The sequence below is a fragment of the Mya arenaria genome, chromosome 14 (assembly GCF_026914265.1).
Source record: "Mya arenaria isolate MELC-2E11 chromosome 14, ASM2691426v1".
NCBI classification, from domain to species: Eukaryota; Metazoa; Mollusca; class Bivalvia; order Myida; family Myidae; genus Mya; species Mya arenaria.
Window position 1 is genome coordinate 6,400,852 of NC_069135.1, and position 19,275 is coordinate 6,420,126.

Consider the following 19,275-nt stretch of genomic DNA (forward strand, 5'->3'; position numbering starts at 1 on the left):
TATAATATCATAGTAAACGTAGTGATTATTTTTTTAAGATACATTTTAAAAGTGGTGATTGAGCGATTGTAAGTTAGTTATAATAATAAATGGATATACCATACAAAGAGGGCGGTACGATATTGTACGGTGAATATAATATAACCCTTATATCGAATTTATACGGAGAAGGAGGAAAACAATCGACCTGTCAAGATTTATTTTACGTAAATAACGTTGTTCCTGCTTCCTGCTATATTTTAAAGTAACATTACAGCAGGTATAAAAATTAACAAGTTTATTTAAATCTTTAAGGAAGTCATGGAATGACATGACGAAGTTGTGGTAATCAGTTGCTTTAACTGAAAGACGCTTCGTAACCTAATTAGTTCGTACCAATACATCCAGCCTAGATCCGGATACTTTTAGAACCATATCGATACATTTGAGAATCATGTTAAGGCTTAGTCCATGTTTTTACTTTTTAGCTCGACTATTCGAAGAATAAGGAGAGCTATCTTAGTCACCCGAGCGTTGGCGTCGGCGTAGCCACTTACGTTAAAGTTTTAGTAAGTGTTTGTGTACCACCTCAAATATTTTCAAAGTCCATTGAGATATGGCTTTGAAACTTTGCACACTTGTTCATCATCATGCCCCCAACCTGTACACAAGAGGAGGTAACTCTATCAAGCATTTTGACAAAATTATGCCCCCATTTGACTTAGAAATAACGTTAAAGTTTGCGTACCACCTCAAATATTTTCAAAGTCCATTGACATATGGCTTTGAAACTTTGCACACTTGTTCACCATCATGCCCCAACCTATACACAGGAGGAGGTAACTCTATCAAGCATTTTGACAAAATTACACCCCTTTTTCTACTTAGAATTTACGTTAAAGTTTGCATCCACCTCAAATATTTTCAAAGTCCATTGACATCTGTCTTTGAAACTTTGCACGCTTGTTCACCATCATGCCCCAACCTGTACACAGGAGGATGTAACTCTATCAAGCCTTTTAGAATTTATGTTAAAGTTTGCGTACCACCTCAGATAATTTCAAAGTTCATCGATATATGGCTTTGAAACTTTGCACACTTGTTCACCATCATGATCTCAATCTGTGTACAGGAGGAGGTCACTGAATATTATTCCCCTTCTTTTACTTAGAACTTTCGTTAAAGTTTGTGTACTACCTCAGATATTTTCGAAGTCCATTGACATATGGCTTTGAAACTTTGCACACTTGTTCACCATCATGCCCCCAACCTGTACACAGGAGGAGGTAACTCTATCAAGCATTTTGACAAAATTATGCCCCCATTTGACTTAGAAATAACGTTAAAGTTTGCGTACCACCTCAAATATTTTCAAAGTCCATTGACATATGGCTTTGAAACTTTGCACACTTGTTCACAATCATGCCTCCAACCTGTACACAGGAGGAGGTAACTCTGTCAAGCATTTTGACAAAATTATGCCCCTTTTTCTACTTAGAATTTACGTTAAAGTTTGCGTACCACCTCAAATATTTTCAAAGACCATTGACATCTGGCTTTGAAACTTTGCACACTTGTTCACCATCATGCCCCAACCTGTACACATGAGGATGTAACTCTATCAAGCATTTTGACAAAATTATGCCCCTTTTTCTACTTAGAATTAACGTTAAAGTTTGCATCAATCTAAAATATTTTCAAAGTCCATTGACATCTGGCTTTGAAACTTTGCACGCTTGTTCACCATCATGCCCCAACCTGTACACAGGAGGAGGTAACTCTATCAAGCCTTTTAGAATTTATGTTAAAGTTTGTGTACTACCTCAGATAATTTCAAAGTCCATCAATAAATGGCTTTGAAACTTTGCACACTTGTTCACCATCATGATCTCAATCTGTGTACAGGAGGAGGTCACTGTATCAAGCTTTTTTACAATATTAATCCCCTTCTTTTACTTAGAACTTACGTTAAAGTTTGCGTACTACCTCAGATATATGCCTTTCAAACTTTGCACACTTGTTCACCATCATGATCTGAACCTGTGGGACTTTATACAATGGTATTCAACCACCCAGCCTAATTGAATAACCAAGTTAGATAACCGTATTTTGCAAATAATGGCCCTTTATTATTAGACTTAAAAATTCTGGTTTAAATTTTGCATGTTACCAAATTTATGTTAATATCTCAGCACATCATGTATTGCATTGAAATCTAATCTAACAGTGATCCATGCATGTTTCGCCCAAACTTTTCAATCCTTACACTGAAAAGCGGCGGAATAGTTGAGCGCGCTGTCTCTGTGACAGCTCTTGTTTTATGAATAATTGATATGACGTCTTTTGCCATTGTCTCAGATATTTGTATATAGAAATGTAATTAGTTATTACATTAGTGTGAACCTACTGACAATAATGAGCATTGAGGGAACTTATTAGTATTGTTTCAATAATGCATTCATCAGTTCAGGGTTTGACATTTAGGCCTGACCAAATGACATTCACTAGTTGAAATATGGTCTAGTCTAACTATGTCTGAGGCAAGCTAGCTGGATAGGTCATGTTCTGAATCGGTCAAAGTTTGCAGAAATAATGTCTTTAAACTAATAAAAGCACAAAATATCTGTGAAAATTGTAGGCTTTTCTAAAAACCTGTTGCAAATGTACTATATTTAGTACCAATCTTAACACATGTTAACTGATTGATTTGCATGTAAAACAGTAAATGCTTACTGAAATTTGTGAATTAAAAGTAATGGTTCTGTTAATCTAAGTATGACTTTGTATGTACAGGTATTTTATTTCTTTAACACTTTTTTAATGACTGTTGCATTATGTGTTTAAGGTTTTTTCAAGGCTTCAGCAGTGTTCAGAAAGTTGGTTAAAACACTCAAACGAGCTTATTTTGTATTTGTTACAATTTTGCCAACTCCAATTAATCTTATCTTTTTATTTTATCTTTAAAGCGGCTTTTACTGATCATAGTGTTTTTCTTTTGAAAACTTCTGTATTAATTCTGATCAAACAATCAAACAGTTTGTAAACACACCAATTTAAAAACATGCTTTGATGTCCTTTTTCCTTGAATATTTACATGTAGATCCAGTATCTAATAACCTTTCTTTGGACTTTCAGAAAAATCTTGATTCTCAGCAAAATGGAAAAGGCTGTGACTTTATATCGAGACCTTGTACAGTATGCTTCTACCAGCTACATTGGTATCAGTAAGCCAGACTCTGCTGGCAGCATCAAGATTCGTGCTGGACAGACACAGCGTGACCTTGAGAGAGCAGAAAAGGTCAAGTTTGCAAGGTCATATATGGTCAAGACCAATGGGGATGTGTGTGATGTGGTATATGAATCCAGTCCTGAAGAACTTAGTAATGAGTGAGTTTTTTTAGAGCATGTTAGCATGTTCACACATATAGAACTGTTGCAATTTATTCAGTTGAGTGAGTTTGATGATAGTCATCAAGCCAGACAATTTGGTTTGGGAAACTTGTTTTCATCTGCAACACCTGTTTCTGTTGACCTGTTACTATTTTAGAATTTGGAATAAAGAGTCCCCCTCGGGCAAGTACCGGGCCGTGATGAGGAAGGTCACAGACAAGAAGAAAGAAGACAAGTACTTTCTCGAGGTATATATACAGGGTTTGGAACTTGTTAGCTCGACTATTCGAAGAATAAGGAGAGCTATACTACTCGCCCTAGCGTCGGCGTCACACTTTGGTTAAGGTTTTGCATGTAAGCACCTTTAAGTCATTATCTCAGTAAAAACATCACTTATTGCATTGAATCTTTGGACTTGTATTCCCAACTATCTAACCTACTAAATTAATGAAGTTAGATAAGACTTATTTGAATATAATGCAAATAATGGGCCTTTATTATTTGACTTAGAAATTCTGGTTAAGGTTTTGCATGTAAGCACACATCGGTTAATATCTCAGCAACTACTTGATGTATTGCATTGAATCTTTATACTATTATACTCAACCATTCAATCTACTTAAATAATCAAGTAAGATAACTCTAGTTTGCATTAAATTCAAATTATGGCCCTTTATTATTCATCTTAGAAATTCTGCTCCACTGTAATTGAGGAAAACATGGTTACTCCTGCATTATTGTACACAACCTATAATCCTTTAATGTATTGCATGCTATTTCCATCATTCTTATCTAAATTTACAGTGATCTATGCATGTTTTGCCAAAACTTCAATTCTTACACTGAAAAGGAGCAGAATAGTCGAGCACGCTGTCTCTGTTACAGCTTTTGTTATAAAGATCTGGTTGTTTATAGATCCTCTTGATATAAAAGGAAAACAGACAGGCTTTCTGTTAAAGCAGTGTTTTTTCCACAATTTATGAGAATTGGGCAAGAGCCTTTCACAATGATAAAAAGGTGTCATATTGACTAAAATTTGGAATTCCAATTTAGCCGTGAAATGAGCAAATTCCCTTTAAAAATAGACATAAAAGATTTAAAAATGCAGTAAAGCTACCTAAAGAATACACTGACTGTTCTAGCAATTTCATTTTTTAAACTAATTTGGTTTAGTTCAGTAAGTCCCCATTTCCAATGTTAAAACATACTTTTCCCTAAATATGAAAACAAAGTTACCAGTTTCTGTGTTTTTGTAAACAAATTAAAACATCTTCACAAAAAAGTGCCCCAAAACTGTTTTTGGTATGGAAGAACTATGTAATAAAGTTAAAAAATGTTCTATTTTCCTTTCAGGTGTGGAACCAGTCATGTAAAACATTGAATGTAGATCTACTGGCATCAGAAAAACACGGCAAAGTCTATGATAAAGATGGTAGGTGTATATTTTTTATCATATTGCTCTTTAACTTACTTTTAATGAAATAAAGTCACTGTATTGACATAGCCTTTATGTTTGTTTGCAGCACAAGTTGAGTCCATATATAGTCGCATCACTCTGGCTAATATTTTGTTAGAATTACACCCTTGGTCAATTGATAAAACTTGACAAGCATTTGCATCTGATTCTATTGTCCATTTTATTTTTCGATATTTTTGCTTTTCAATTACTGTTTCAGTTCCATTACTATAAATGTTATTTTGAAATCTTAGGATGTCAAATTTTGAAGAAAATAACAAACATATTTCTTCAAACGACATAATGCCAAAAATACTTGATGCAATTTACTGGTGATTTTAGGCTCCTTTGGGTGCCTTGAGTGGTCAAGAAAAGAAGATAAGATTTTGTATATAGCTGAGAAAAAGTACAAGTCTGTCTCCTACTTTGCCAAGGAGAAAAAAGCCGGAGACAAGGAGGAAATTGTGAAGGTAAGTCACTTTGATAAGGAATATCTACATTTGCTTGATTGAAAAATTGTTTTCTATTTCCCTTCTGTTTCACCTGCAAGACTTGAATACCTTACACTTGATTATAAAAAGAAAAGATTGGTCATGTGTGATATACAGGTTCATATTTTCATCCAAATCAGGAATAATGGGATATATCTTATTTTCCAATTTCCACCAATATGAAATGCAATGTTTTCTGTCTGCAGGGCGAAGAGTACTTGTTCCGGGAGGAGTGGGGGGAGGGGCTTGTGGGTAAACACCACGCCCAACTGTGCGTCCTTGACCTTGACACCCAAGAAGTCACTGTGCTAGAAAGTATGCTGTATAATGTATCAGTGGCCTATGTAAGTTGTTAAAAATAATTTTAGTCCTAACAAAGTGTGAGGGAGGATTTTGAGGGCCTTGTGGGTATAATCTCTTGATTTAAGTGAATATTGTTCTAAGCAGAATGGGCCCCTGACGACAAAGGGATCAGTTTTAATTGCTGGCATGAGAACCCCTACAGACTCAAGACTATGTATTGCTCCATGAGGAAGTAAAGGCTCACTATTGATTACCTATTACCTATCAATGATATTCCAGGCATGCTGGTTTCCTGACCATAAAGGCATTATGTTTTCGGGCTTATATATTGCCCATTGAGGAAGATGGGGCTCATGATTGATAAATTATTTATCAATAATATTCCAGGCACGCTGGTCCCCTAAAGGCATTATGTTTACAAACTCGGGCTTATATATTGCCCATTTAGGAAGATAGGGCTCATGATTGATAAATTATTTATCAATAATATTCCAGGCACGCTGGGCCCCTGATGATAAAGGGATTGTGTTCACGGGCTGGCACGAGGACCCCTACAGACTCGGGCTTATATACTGCCCCATGAGAAAGTATGATTGGTTAAAAGCTTACTCACACCATACAACCATGTTTTTCATTGAATATATCTATAGAGAATAATTATTGAAATTTTCGTGATATTTTCGTAAAATAAATGATTGTTTGTGATAACTTAGTATACAATGTCCAACATGATGCATTCAAACATCCTCATTGTCATTGTCTGCTTCTGTTTCAGGAGCAGCATATTTTATTTGAACTTTGAGACAACAGAGTGTGGTATGTAAGATATTAAGCATATTTTTAACAGGCATTGAATTGCCAAAATAGTAAAATTCATGAAAGATTCTAGATGTAAACATTTTTAAGTCTGGGCAGGGTTTGACTTGTAATTGGTGTATAATTTTAATGCAGGCTAGATATGAAAACTGGAAACAACTTTCTTAAAAAACAAAATCCATTTAGGCTTTCAATTAATAACATTTCCAAAATCTGTCTTTTGCAGTGTTGTTGAGTGATGCAGAGATGTCGTCAAGGTACCCGGTATTTTCCCCCGACGACGACAGTTTCGTGTACCTTCAGAACAAGATTGGGGGCCCACACATGCAGTGTAGCTCTCTCATGAAGGTTACATTTTTCTACTGTGTTTTCTCTGATAATTCACTTCTGTTTTTGTTAAAATGAATTTTTTTCTGATATTTCTCTTCTGTTTTTGTTACAATGATTTTTCTCTGATATTTCACTTCTGTTTTTGTTACAATAAATTTTCACTAATATTTCACTTCTTTTTTAGTTACAATGAATTTTCTCTGATATTTCCTTTCTGTTTTGTTACAATGAATTTTATCGGATATTTCACATGTCTTCTGTTTTTGTTACAATGAATTTTACGGTTAACTCAAGGTTGTGTACTGTGATTTGGTTAAATTTTTTGCATGCCAGTTTGCAAATTAAAACCTAGCTGACTATTTAACTAATCATGTGGTTTTAATTGTTTTAATAATGTAGCAGATTTTAAACATTGTGAAAATTTCCCAAACCTAAAATCAATAAAAAAGCACCTTGAAAAATTAGACAACTCACATTATATTCCATACACATATATGTATAAATATTATGTTGATAGGTTTGAAAGGTTATCATGGTAATAAAGGTAATCTTTATTTCCTTTTTGGAGGCATTGGGATTAAACTTAAAAACATTTAATGCTGATATATTTTTCAGGATGTTTCTTTCCCTAATTTCAATGTATTATCATACACTTTCAGTTTGATTGGAAGGCAGGAGAAAATACAACAGTAGTTGAGGTGGTAAAAGATGCACCAAGTAAGAAACTCTTAATAATTTTACATATATAAAACTGTACAAGTAATGTTTGTGAACTTGATCGATTAGATATTTCTTATAAGAATACAGTAAAGCTGTGATTATTCAAGGACACCCGGGCCCGTACTAAAATTTTGAGTTATCTGATGTTTTAAGTTACCTTAGTTTCCATTTTTGTCCTTAATGAACTGACTTATGTTCAAAGTTTAAAAGTTGTCAAGTAGTTTTATACCATTTTTATATTGGTTTAAAAATAAAGGCTGGGACCTCAGCCTCTATCAATCCACAGTTCTGAGAAATCAGTTTTACTGTACATGTAATCATTTTGTTGCTATAAGTAAGCTTCTTAAGTAAAAATTCCCATCAAGAAACTATTTGATTCTTAAATGTATGTCTATATGCAAATATGAGCATGTGTATATCAGTTTTTATGTTCCTTTTTAGATGATGACTTTCCTGGCATCTACACAGTGACCCTGCCAGAAAATTGCTGGTGTGCAGACGGACGGAGAGTTGTGATGAATACTGTTTGGAGGACTAAGGACTCAGCCATTGTTGTGGACACACAGACTGGCAATGTCACCAGGCTGCCAACAGGTATAACTGTGAAGGTTATTTGCGGAGTCATGATGAAAGGATTTATTTGAGACAGACAGAGGGTTGCAATTAAAGATGCACTCTTACTCCCAAATAAGATTTACAACAATTCATACCATTGTTTTATGAAGGATACCAAGTTTATTTGAAAGAAAGGTGCAGAAAATGGGGTATTTTTACCTTATGAGACAATAGTTGATTACAGTATTAAAATTCTTTAAGGACTCACCAATCATGTATTTTTTTTTTTTCAGCCATTAAATACACGGCTACAATCTTGTTATCAGTAATTACTATTTTCCATAAATGCATTATTTAGTAATTAGCTAAAGGTTTATCACTCAAAGTTTGCTATACATGTGTATGTATTGATTTTGAATAAGAGTGTCACTTTAACATGGTATGGAGAACATGTGACTCAGCTATTATAGTAGACACATTAGTTTACAATATCAGCAGCTGCCCTGGTATGAAAGTGTAGAGTTATTATGCTTAGGGCTATTTCAGTAAACATATACCCCAAGGGGGGGAGGCAATTATTTTCTTAGTATACAGGTGGGTGTCTTTTTCGCTAATTTGGACCCCAAAATGGTAAATTTGCTTCTGTGGGAGGTGATATAACTTAAAAGAGCCTCCCCCAAAGGGTTTATATTTTTTAATGGAAAAGCCCGTAGTGTCTCCAATATACCACAGTATTGACAACAAGTAACACAGCCATTATAGTAGACACCCAAGCTGGCAATATGACCAAGCTGCCTTCAGGTACAACTATGTAGGGTTTAATTGCTGAGTTCTGGTATGAGGATTTAATAGGTGTAACTGATTAATACAGAATGGAGGACAGAGTAATAAGGAAAAAATAGTCTGAAAGATGTAGTGTCACATTTAGCTTCAAAATGATTGCATCAACGCACAGGAATCTTCAGGGATGTTGGTCAGCACAAAGAAATGGTGCATCTGTAATTTGTGTGACATTTCTGTGTTTGTGACTTCATATTACAAGAGCAATGGCTCAAGACTTTGTAAAACAGTGTCAGGAAAATTATTAGTCAGACTGATTATCAATTGCAGGATATTAATCAGTTTAATGATGCACATTTTTTTGTAAGTTATGTTGATTTCTTATTCTTGGTATTTGACCAAAGCTTACCAAATAATTTACTTAAACACCAACATTTTATGATCTGTTTCCTTAAGTGGATGGATGCTCCCTGACTGTACAGAATGTCCAAGGCAATGTCGTTGTGGCAGAGTGCTCCTCCCCAGCACGTAGAAACTTCCTGGTTGGTATATAAAATGCTTGCTTTTGAATGGACGTTTTTTCAGCTTTAATTCAACTATGAACTTGTAATCATTGAAGTTAAAAATATGTAATTGCCATTGTTTCGATGGTTTACATGGATATTTCTGATTTTGGGCATAAAATTAGCCATAAAGAATTCTGACTTTAAGAAATCTGACTTTAAGAATTCTGACTTTAAGAAAAGTGAATTATATAAGTAATAGTAGAATATCTTTCTAACATAAAGGTTGTTGGCTGTTTCCCAGCTGCTGGAAAAGAGGAAACTATGGTGTGGTGTGAACTGGGAACTAACTCTGGAAAGTTCGAAGATGTAGACTGGAAAGTTATCGAGCATGTCCCTACAGCAGAGAGACAAAATGCTAGAAACAGTGAGGACCTTTTTAAATAATGTTCACATCTTAATAGGCTAAAACAAGTTGATCAACCAACTGATTGAGATAATTTAATTTGGTTTTACATACAGTACTTTCTTTGTTCCTTTGGACATATTTTTATAGTCTGCAATACAGAACCAAATATATTGGAAAGTTTGTATTTTAATGACCATAATTCAAGACCCATTTGAACAAATTAAGATGGTCTCTTTTCAAAGAAAAGGGTTAAGCTATTTGAAGCCTTAATGTCTTTGGTGGCAGTTTTTTGGCCTTGACATAGTGCAGCGAATTGTATACCAGTAAAACTGGATATATTATACGCACTTTATCTTTTGAAAAGTTCGCATATGGAAGCAGTTAAATTGGTCATTATTACCAATCAATATTTTGATTTCCTTTTTTAACTGAACCAAAGAATTAAACGGTTTTATACAATTGGCTAATGGTAAGGTAATCACTGGGTACTCATGTTTACCCATCCTCGGCACCCCAGCGTATCATAACCAGCGTATCATAAAATAATATGCTGGGTTGGCGAGGATGACGTATACCAAAATGATTCACTTGTGTGGTAAGGTCTCTAACTCGGGCTTAAATACTTATGGAGTTATTCCCCTTGATGAACTGAAAAATAAACAGACTAGCATTGGTGCGTTATGCTCTCGTGTACTGAAGTTTTATTTCATACTTTGTGAATTCGGATCAGTGTTGACTTTGTTTTTGTTTAAGAACTTAAGATGCTTATAAAAACAAACCAAGTCTTATCACACAATAGTCCTTAATTTGAATACCGAGCTCTGTAAAACTGTGCTCATATTATAATTGCAGGCACATTAAAGTATTCCAGTATCCTGATGTACCCCACTTTTGACCAGAGCTTTGATGAGAAAAAGTTGCTGGTATTTCCACATGGTAAGAAACTCATGTTTCTTTGTCAAGTTGCTATTTAAAGTTCTCATTCTGCTACATAAAGGTATTCTTCTGCAACCAAGTGAATAAATCTGGTTAAACTTTGTTTGGTTTGGTCAAAGATTGCCCAAATGCCAAAATGTTAATTGACTGGTCTTGATATTCATCCAAACATTATTTATTACCAATTATATCATTCAAATGTACAAACTAGATTTATGATAACCAGTTGACAAGTTTAAATCAAGTCTAAGTTTATTCATTTGGCAGCTGTTTGCTGTAAATAAAATACTTTAAATGCTTGACCTTTGTAAAGTCATTTTTCAGTGATTTTTTTCACATTTTCATTGTTTCTGTGTGAAAAGGTTGAATATTACATGTGAACATTCTTCCAAGTAAAAGCAACTGGCTGTGAGTCTGTATTTTTTTCAGGCGGTCCACATTCAGCCTTCACAACAGCATTTCAGATAGCATCAACATTTCTCTGCAAATTAGGCTTTTCTATACTGATGGGTAGGTATATATTGATAGTAGATAAATTCAGACTTAAGAGTTGATGGAAATATTTGAAGTTCTTCAGTTTCTCAACAAAGATATAAATCAACAACAATTACATGTTTATGATGTAATACACTTTCATTTAAAAAGGCATATAAAATTTTTTTTTTTTAAAAATTGAGATTAAAAATTGAGATTATAATTTATAATTATGACAATTTCTAATTGTATGTATTTACACTTTTGGCGTAGTAGCTCCCTGACCATGTACCATTTTCTTCCAGTGAACTACCGCGGCTCCTGTGGTTATGGGAATGACTCCATCTACTGTCTCCCAGGACTCTGTGGTGATCAGGATGTCAAAGATGTGCAGGTAAATAAAAAGTATCCAACATCTTTATTTAACAAGTGTATACCTCATCTTGATTTCACAATGTTTGAACTACATGTTTAATTTATGAGCATGTACTACATGTTGATTCTGCAAGTGCATACTACATGTATATTTCACAAGTACGTACTACATGTTGTTTTAACAAAGTGTTCACTACATGTATACTTCATGAATATGTTCTAAGCATGGATTTCACAAATTGTGTGCTACATATGTATTTCATGGGTATGTACTACATGTTGATTCTGCAAGTGTGTAGTACTTGTATATTTCATGGGTATGTACTACATGTTGATTCTGCAAGTGTGTAGTACTTGTATATTTCATGAGTATGTACTACATGTTGATTCTGCAAGTGTGTAGTACTTGTATATTTGATTGGTATGTATTACATGTTGATTCTGCAAGTGTGTAGTACTTGTATATTTCATGGGTATGTACTACATGTTGATTCTGCAAGTGTGTAGTACTTGTATATTTGATTGGTATGTATTACATGTTAATTACAAAAGTGTGTACTTCATGTTTATTTCATGAGTGTTTCACATATATAATACAATTGAGTACTATATGACTACTTTGCCAGTGTGTACTACTTGAATTAATCACAAGTATGTACTACATTTAAATTTTACAAGTGTGTACTACATTTATATTTCACAAGTTAGTACTACATGCATATTTCACAAGTCACTGAAGAGTATACTACATGCATATTTCACAAGCATGTAATGTACTACTTTATGTATTTTCAGAGTGCAGCAGAAGAAGTTATCAAAAAGGAGAACTTCCCTGAGAACAGAGTGGTCATTTGGGGAGGCTCCCATGGGGGATTCCTGACCTGTCATCTCGTGGGACAGTATCCAGTTAGTTCTACAGACTTTCTTCCATAATTTATAGAACAATGAGCAGATGTTTTGATATTCTTTAACGAGCCATTTTCCTTAACCATGTTCTTGGTGCAACTAAATACATAACTGTATATAGATGTTGTATAGAGTTTGTTTGATGTAAGGTTTATCATATATTTCATTGAAATCACATATTAGACAATATTTTAAATTGTAGATTTAGTTGTAAGTCTTGTTGTATTGTTTGCTTTGCAGGACTTCTATAAAGCAGCAGTATGCAGAAATCCGGTGATAGACATCGCCAGTGAGTTTCTGTAATTTTAATATTTAGCATCATTTTCAACTGACATAATAGATATGTATACTATATAGACTTCTGCCAATTAAAAGATACTAGGTGTGATTTTTTTCCAAGCACTACTCTACCATGACATGGCAGATTACTATTTATAATGCAAATTATTGTCATTTCAGCTATGGTTGGCAGCTCTGACATTCCAGATTGGTAAGTGTAATGATGCAGGGCTTTTTCACCAAAAATTGTGAAGAGGCCTAGCCTTTTCATTTTGAGAAATTTAAACGCGTGAAATTCTGCAAATTGTGAAATTCAAATGGGTAAAGTTCTCAAAGTGGGAAATTCCACATATGAGGATTGACGACACCTTTTAAACACTTAAAAAACGTATGGACTTCCAATTAATACACATGTAGATCTTATTGGGGGAGAAATCATGTCTGTGACATCCCTTTTTCAACATGATGCAATGAAAAGAGAGGGAGAGAGATTAGTTTTAATCTTCATAGAGTTGATTCTTAATTGAGGGGAAGAATTGATAACAATATATATATGGACTAAATGGTCCTCAAATAATGTTTTAATTATACAGCATTCTTCTTATGTTAACTTAAAAGATAAACAGAATAATTTGCACAAATAGAATACATTTTTATTGTAAATTTTTGAAGAAAGATCTTCCTTTTTGGGAAAAATATCTGGGAATTGTGAAAAAATATCTGGAAATTTGGGAAAATATGACGTTTTTCCCAATTGTGAAGTAGCCTAATTTCGGCCCTTAGCTAAGAAGGTGAAAAAGCCCTGTGGTGACTTCAATTTTTTTCGGTTTAAGTAAAAACACAATCTGATTAACATGGATTACCATGGAAAAGTCACATCACTGTTCTCTGAAAAGCCTTCACAATTTGTGATTCCTGCTTGATTTGGAATGAATTCAGCAATACATATGAAAAAGGAATCACGAAAGGTTTGTTAGAAATTTACTGGGAAAACTAATTGATGTTATCACTGTTTTCAGTGCTCTTATCCATCTTACTTTTTGTAATTGTATGCATGAATATAATAAGCAACAGCTTTTGTAAATACTTGTTCCAATATTTATACCTGTTTTAAACTACATGCTTTTATTTCCATGTCACAAGCTCATTGTTATGCTTTGATGTTCTGTATGTTTGTTATTCATGTCAGAAAATAGCTCATTGAGCGAATGTTTCTTGTTATCATATTGTAATGACCCTGTCATTACAGGACATGTTGAATTAAATATTAAGGATTTACCTGTTGATACCTTGGACACTTACCTGTTGATACCTTGGACACTTACCTGTTGATAGATTGGACACTTACCTGTTGATACCTTTGACACTTACCTGTTGATACATTAGACACTTTTGGAGCCATGGGACTTTCACTTAATAACTTAACATATTTAATAATAATATGGAACATACATGATTCAAGTAAAATTTCTTACCTCATCATCCATTAGTTGATACACGATGAGATGTTCATTCAAATATGCAAAGTAGGTAAAATCCCCACCCTACAATACTTTTATTCTATATCATAATGGTAATTCCTTAGAATATGTTTACTCCATTGTTAGAACTATAACTAATATTTAATTCATAATTATCTCATTTGTCTTCCATCATTCCAAAAGAGCCACTTCATAAATTTGTTGTTTGTTTACTTGTTTGTTTGTTTGTTTACATTTTGGTCGTTACCCAATCTGTCATGGCTGCCTGCCAGGAATGCATCCTTGGACCTCCAGTCAGCCACTGATTGGTTGGCACCCAGGCGGTCAGCCACTGATTGGTTGGCGCCTAAGCAGTCCTCTTCTCGTTGGATATGTGCTCTCGGGGCAGAAAGCCATTGGCTAGTTTGGGTCACGTGGTACATCTGGACATACTTTATAAAAAGCGCGTCCGCTGCATGAACTTTTAGCTTTGAAATTTTGGCAAGACTTTGAACTGAACTTGAGCTCTTTTAGAACTAAGAACTTGGAACTTTGAGCTTAACATAACGCTGTCTCTGTCACTTTTGAGACTCAAGTCTCAGTCCACTAAACACAGTAAGTGGTGTGTTTTGAATCTTTGTGATTCTTATTTTACATGACTGTGTGTCAGTAATATTACACGATCTGTTGTAAAGTGACAATCATTAAATATATCAACATACCAGTATATATTCTAAACGGGAATATTAAAGTCTATTTAAACTGTCAGTGTCTTTTGTTTCGTTCGTCATCCTGATGATCCTCCACTCACACTAAGTAGTTGGCAGAGTATTTTACAATATATACTTTAAATAAAGATTCTTGTATCTTAGGGCTATTCCAGTAAAACATATAACCCACAGGGGGAAGGCAATTATTTAGATAGTATATGGGTGGGTGACTTTTTTTGCTAATTTGGACTCCCAAAGGGTATATTTGCTTCTGTAGGGGGGTGGTATATTTTAAAAGTGCCTTCCCCCTGGGGGTTATATGTTAAAATGGAATAGCCCTTAATCCCCAGAAAGCCTTTCATCTTTATAGAATTCTTGAGCTTCAAACATTAGGTCACACATGTGTGAAAGTTGAGTTATTTCCTTGCAGGAGCCATGTTGAGAGTGGCATCAAGAACTTTGACCATTCAACCATTCCAAACCCTAAGACCCTGGAAGCTATGTGGACATGTTCTCCACTCCAGTATGTTGACCAGGTAAGAGAATAAATCCTCTGTAAAAATTGGATTTATGGAATGTTTATATAAAAGCCTTTTACATTTAGTTGGAGGAAGACTCTGTATCGGATACTATATATTTTTCTTCTTCCATGTTATTAACGGCTTAAGTCTGATTTTGTGTTTCAGACAAGCGGAATTTTTAAATGTCATGAGAATTTTTAAATGTCATGAATCATCTTTAATTCAGTATTTTATCTTTAATTCAGTATTTTTTACAGAAAATGTGTAAATTATTGTCAAACATGGTATTTGCAACACATATAACCAGTTTTACCATTATTGCTCATAACAATTGCCGAGTAAAATAAAGATATAAAGTTTTGAGTTTCATGTCAAAATCGTACTCAAGATGTTAGTGAATACGGACCCAGGCTTACACTTGAAGTTATAAAGCAAATGTCTATTTATAGGACACAAAATTTAATTATATAGAAATTATTATCATACATGTTATTGGTGTTCGGTTTTGCTTAACTTAATTTGCATACAAGTATTTTAAGCGAGTGATGTAGTAAGTAATGTTCAAAATGATTTCAGATCAAGGCGCCTGTGATGATAATGATCGGCAAGGATGATCTACGAGTACCTACTAAACAGAGTTATGAGCTCTACAAGGCACTCAAGTCTAGAAACAAGACTGTCAGGTACAGTAGGAACATTTCAGTGTACATGTACATGTACATTGGGTTTAAGCCAGGTTTTAAAAAGGACAGGGTGCTGCAGGAAAGGGACAGGGTAGAAAAGGGCACATTGTGTCCGGCTGCGAAGAATTCAAACATAATGAATTCCACAGAAAATGCTAGGAATTTTTTGTGGTTAACTGAAGTAAAAAGAGGATTCAGGCAGGCAGGATTCACAGGTTGGTTTCCATGAGGGCAGAGAGGTGCTTCCAAAAAGGACAGGGTGAAGCCCCTGTCTATAACTTTTTGGCTAAAACCCTATTGTACTTGTAACGATAATGTAGAGTTAAGCAAACATTACATTGAAACTGATTTTAATTTCTTGTAACCATACATCAAGTGCTTATTATGTCTCCCCCATTCATGGGGAGACATATTGCTTTTGCCCTGTCTGTCAGTCAGTCTGTCAGTCCGTCAGTCAGTCACTACGTCACACTTCGTTTCCTCTCAATAAATATAGAACGCATAGACCCAGGAACTTCATACTTGGTATGCTAGTCAGTCATGACTAGTACATGACCCCTATTGATTTTGAGATCAGTAGGTCAAAGGTCAAGGTTGCCGTGACCTTGAGGAGGTGAAGAACAGTTACCACTCAGTAACTAAAGAATACTTGCAAAGTTGGTCATGTAGATGATCCCTCTTGATTTTGTGATCGGAAGGTCAAAGGTCAATGTCACAATGACCTTGAGCTGAAAAATAGTTTCCGATCAATAAATGAATAACGCTTGCGCCCAGAAACTTCATACAATGCAATTTTTTTTTACATTTTCCAAGATTAATCAACAACACTTTTTTCTCTTCACTATTGAATACGGGTGAATAAACCAATATTCACTGTCGTTTCGTGTCCAGTCCAAAATTACAAATTTCATGTCCATGGTTTATTTTTTCTCAGCTACGACCATACAATAGGGGAGACAAGCTTTTTCAAAAAAGCAATCTCTAGTTTGCATTAAAAACTTATCTGAAAATGCTTTTTTGTGGCATTATCGGTATTAATGTGTTGCCAACAAATCATGCTACACAACTTTTAGAAGCCCTGCTACACACATAGGATCAATTTGTTCTGTGGCAGTGTCTGCTTTGTTCCCGTTATTGTCACACACTTTTGTTTCAGATCAATACCTCTTAAATGACTTTTTGGAGAGTCCAAAATACTTTGTATGCACATTGGTCATGTTCAGTCAGAGATCAAGGTCCTAGTAAACCCTTTTTTCATTCAAGTTGGTATTAAATTCAGCAATGATGGGTGCTCTGACAGGCAACACATTCAAATGATGGAATCCTAGTCTATGAATAAGATTAATTCATTAATTAATTAATGCAGTCATGTGCAGGTATTATGTTTCAAACAGAACTAACCTATGAACTCTTTAGTTGCTTTTGTGTGCTCTTGGTTATTAACAATATATGGTACATAGATTCTGGCTTGTCACTTTCAATAAATTGTGTGTAATTCCAGTTATATAGCATACCCGGACAATGGACACCCAATTGTGAAGGTGGATTCTGAGGCAGATGCCTGTATCAACATCTACAAGTGGTTCACAGAACACCTCGTCTAGCCCACCTAACAATGCCACCTGTTTTCAAATGCATCATAATATATATATTTACTGTGCCATTTTTCCATCGACCAGTGCGTCATAATACATGTATTTACTGTGCAATTTTTCCATCAACCAGTGCGTCATAATACATGTATTTACTGTGCCATTTACCCATCAACCAGAAATTCAGATCAGGGTACAACTGACTTTCTGTGATTATTTGAAATCCTGTAATATATAATATTATGGACATGCATAAATATGATTTGAATATGTTTTTTATGTATGTAGTATTTAAAAATGATTCAACAAATGTTTAAATATTTAATGGGAAGTGGGAACAGGTAATCTCCTTGAAAAAAAGTTAAAGGCTAAACCTAAATATTTAACCAGTGTTTATATTAATCAGCTACAAGTCATGTATGAGTTGTCAAGTTAACCTGTTCAATGTTTGAAACAATCATTTATCATTTTATTGTAGTATTTTGCCTTAATTGAGGCTATGCAGTAGTGTTTAAAAATAAGAAATGTATCATTGTCTGTCGGTTACTTTGATAAACCAGTTGAATTGAAGAATTTGTTAGCTATGCATACTAATTAATTTTACATGTTGTCATAACTCTAGGTACAACTTATCCCGTCAGGCTTTTTTCATCATTGTTAAATATCTTGAAGGATTGTTAAGAAAGTTTATGAAACTTTACATATGGGTACTACATGATAGACCAAAAAAAAAATGTTACTCACGAGCTAAATTAACCATTCCAGGAGTTATGCCCCTTATTGGAATTATGTTATATTACTGCAAGCATCTCGGGATTTTCAACACTCAAATGATAGCTATATTATGATGGCTTTATTATGAGATTGTGTCTTACTCTCAACCACATCTGTCCTTAAAGTTCTGTGCAATTTCAATCATACAAAAGCCAGTCAATTACCTATTTATAATGCCTGCTTCAATAGCTTTACTCATGGATTTTCATCTAGTCAGAAAAAATCATATTTCCACAACTCTGACAGTATTTATTTAACAATCGGATGCTTATTAAAAAAGTGAAACTGCATTTTGTTCCTTTTATTTCTTTTACCTGTTTGTTTTGAAAAGTATATTAACTATCCATATTGAAAGTCAGTCACAAGACGGAAGGTCAAATCTGCAGGCTCCCAAAATGGGCATTGAAATTACTTATTGAGCATGGTTGCAAGACTTTAAAAACAGCATGGGACTATCAATATGGCCATCGAGACTTGGTCAAGCATTTATTTTGCAAAGCTTAGTGGACACGGGATGTAGACTTGGCTAGAAACATTCCACTGTATTTTAATAATCTCAAGAAAATAACTCTGAAACAAAGAAAGAATCGCCTTTGTTTGTCTCTGCCAGAATATATATATATACCGAAATGATTAGGTATAAGACGATAGGGGGTATAAGACGCAGGTAAAAGAATCCGAGAAAAACCTTTTAATCTATGTTTTGGGTTATAGGATGCATAGAAAAAATGTCAAAATCGTTTGCCGCATTTGGCCACCATGTTTGATCATGACGAAAAAAAAATTGTTTGTGAAATGGCGATGGTTATTTTTAAAACCATACAATACTTATA

General features: G+C 34.4%; 1 protein-coding gene across 2 annotated transcripts; it reads left to right on the forward strand.

The window, feature by feature from the left end:
- Positions 1-131: 131 nt before the first annotated feature.
- LOC128218538 (acylamino-acid-releasing enzyme-like) lies at positions 132-18,732 on the forward strand. Of its 2 annotated transcripts, XM_052926225.1 has the most exons (23): positions 153-259; positions 468-548; positions 3,115-3,366; positions 3,527-3,617; positions 4,723-4,801; positions 5,168-5,295; positions 5,523-5,660; positions 6,115-6,206; positions 6,395-6,435; positions 6,662-6,783; positions 7,425-7,482; positions 7,927-8,079; positions 9,277-9,362; positions 9,609-9,750; positions 10,585-10,668; positions 11,098-11,178; positions 11,448-11,536; positions 12,313-12,423; positions 12,664-12,712; positions 12,883-12,913; positions 15,303-15,408; positions 15,970-16,076; positions 17,578-18,732. In XM_052926225.1, exons 3-23 carry the CDS (start codon positions 3,137-3,139, stop codon positions 17,678-17,680), a joined length of 2,121 nt encoding a protein of 706 aa, XP_052782185.1. In that variant the 5' UTR covers positions 153-259; positions 468-548; positions 3,115-3,136; the 3' UTR covers positions 17,681-18,732. The 2 variants fall into 2 exon arrangements, with proteins under 2 accessions (XP_052782186.1, XP_052782185.1); XM_052926226.1 differs by lacking the exon at positions 468-548 and having other exon boundaries at positions 132-259.
- Positions 18,733-19,275: the final 543 nt, after the last annotated feature.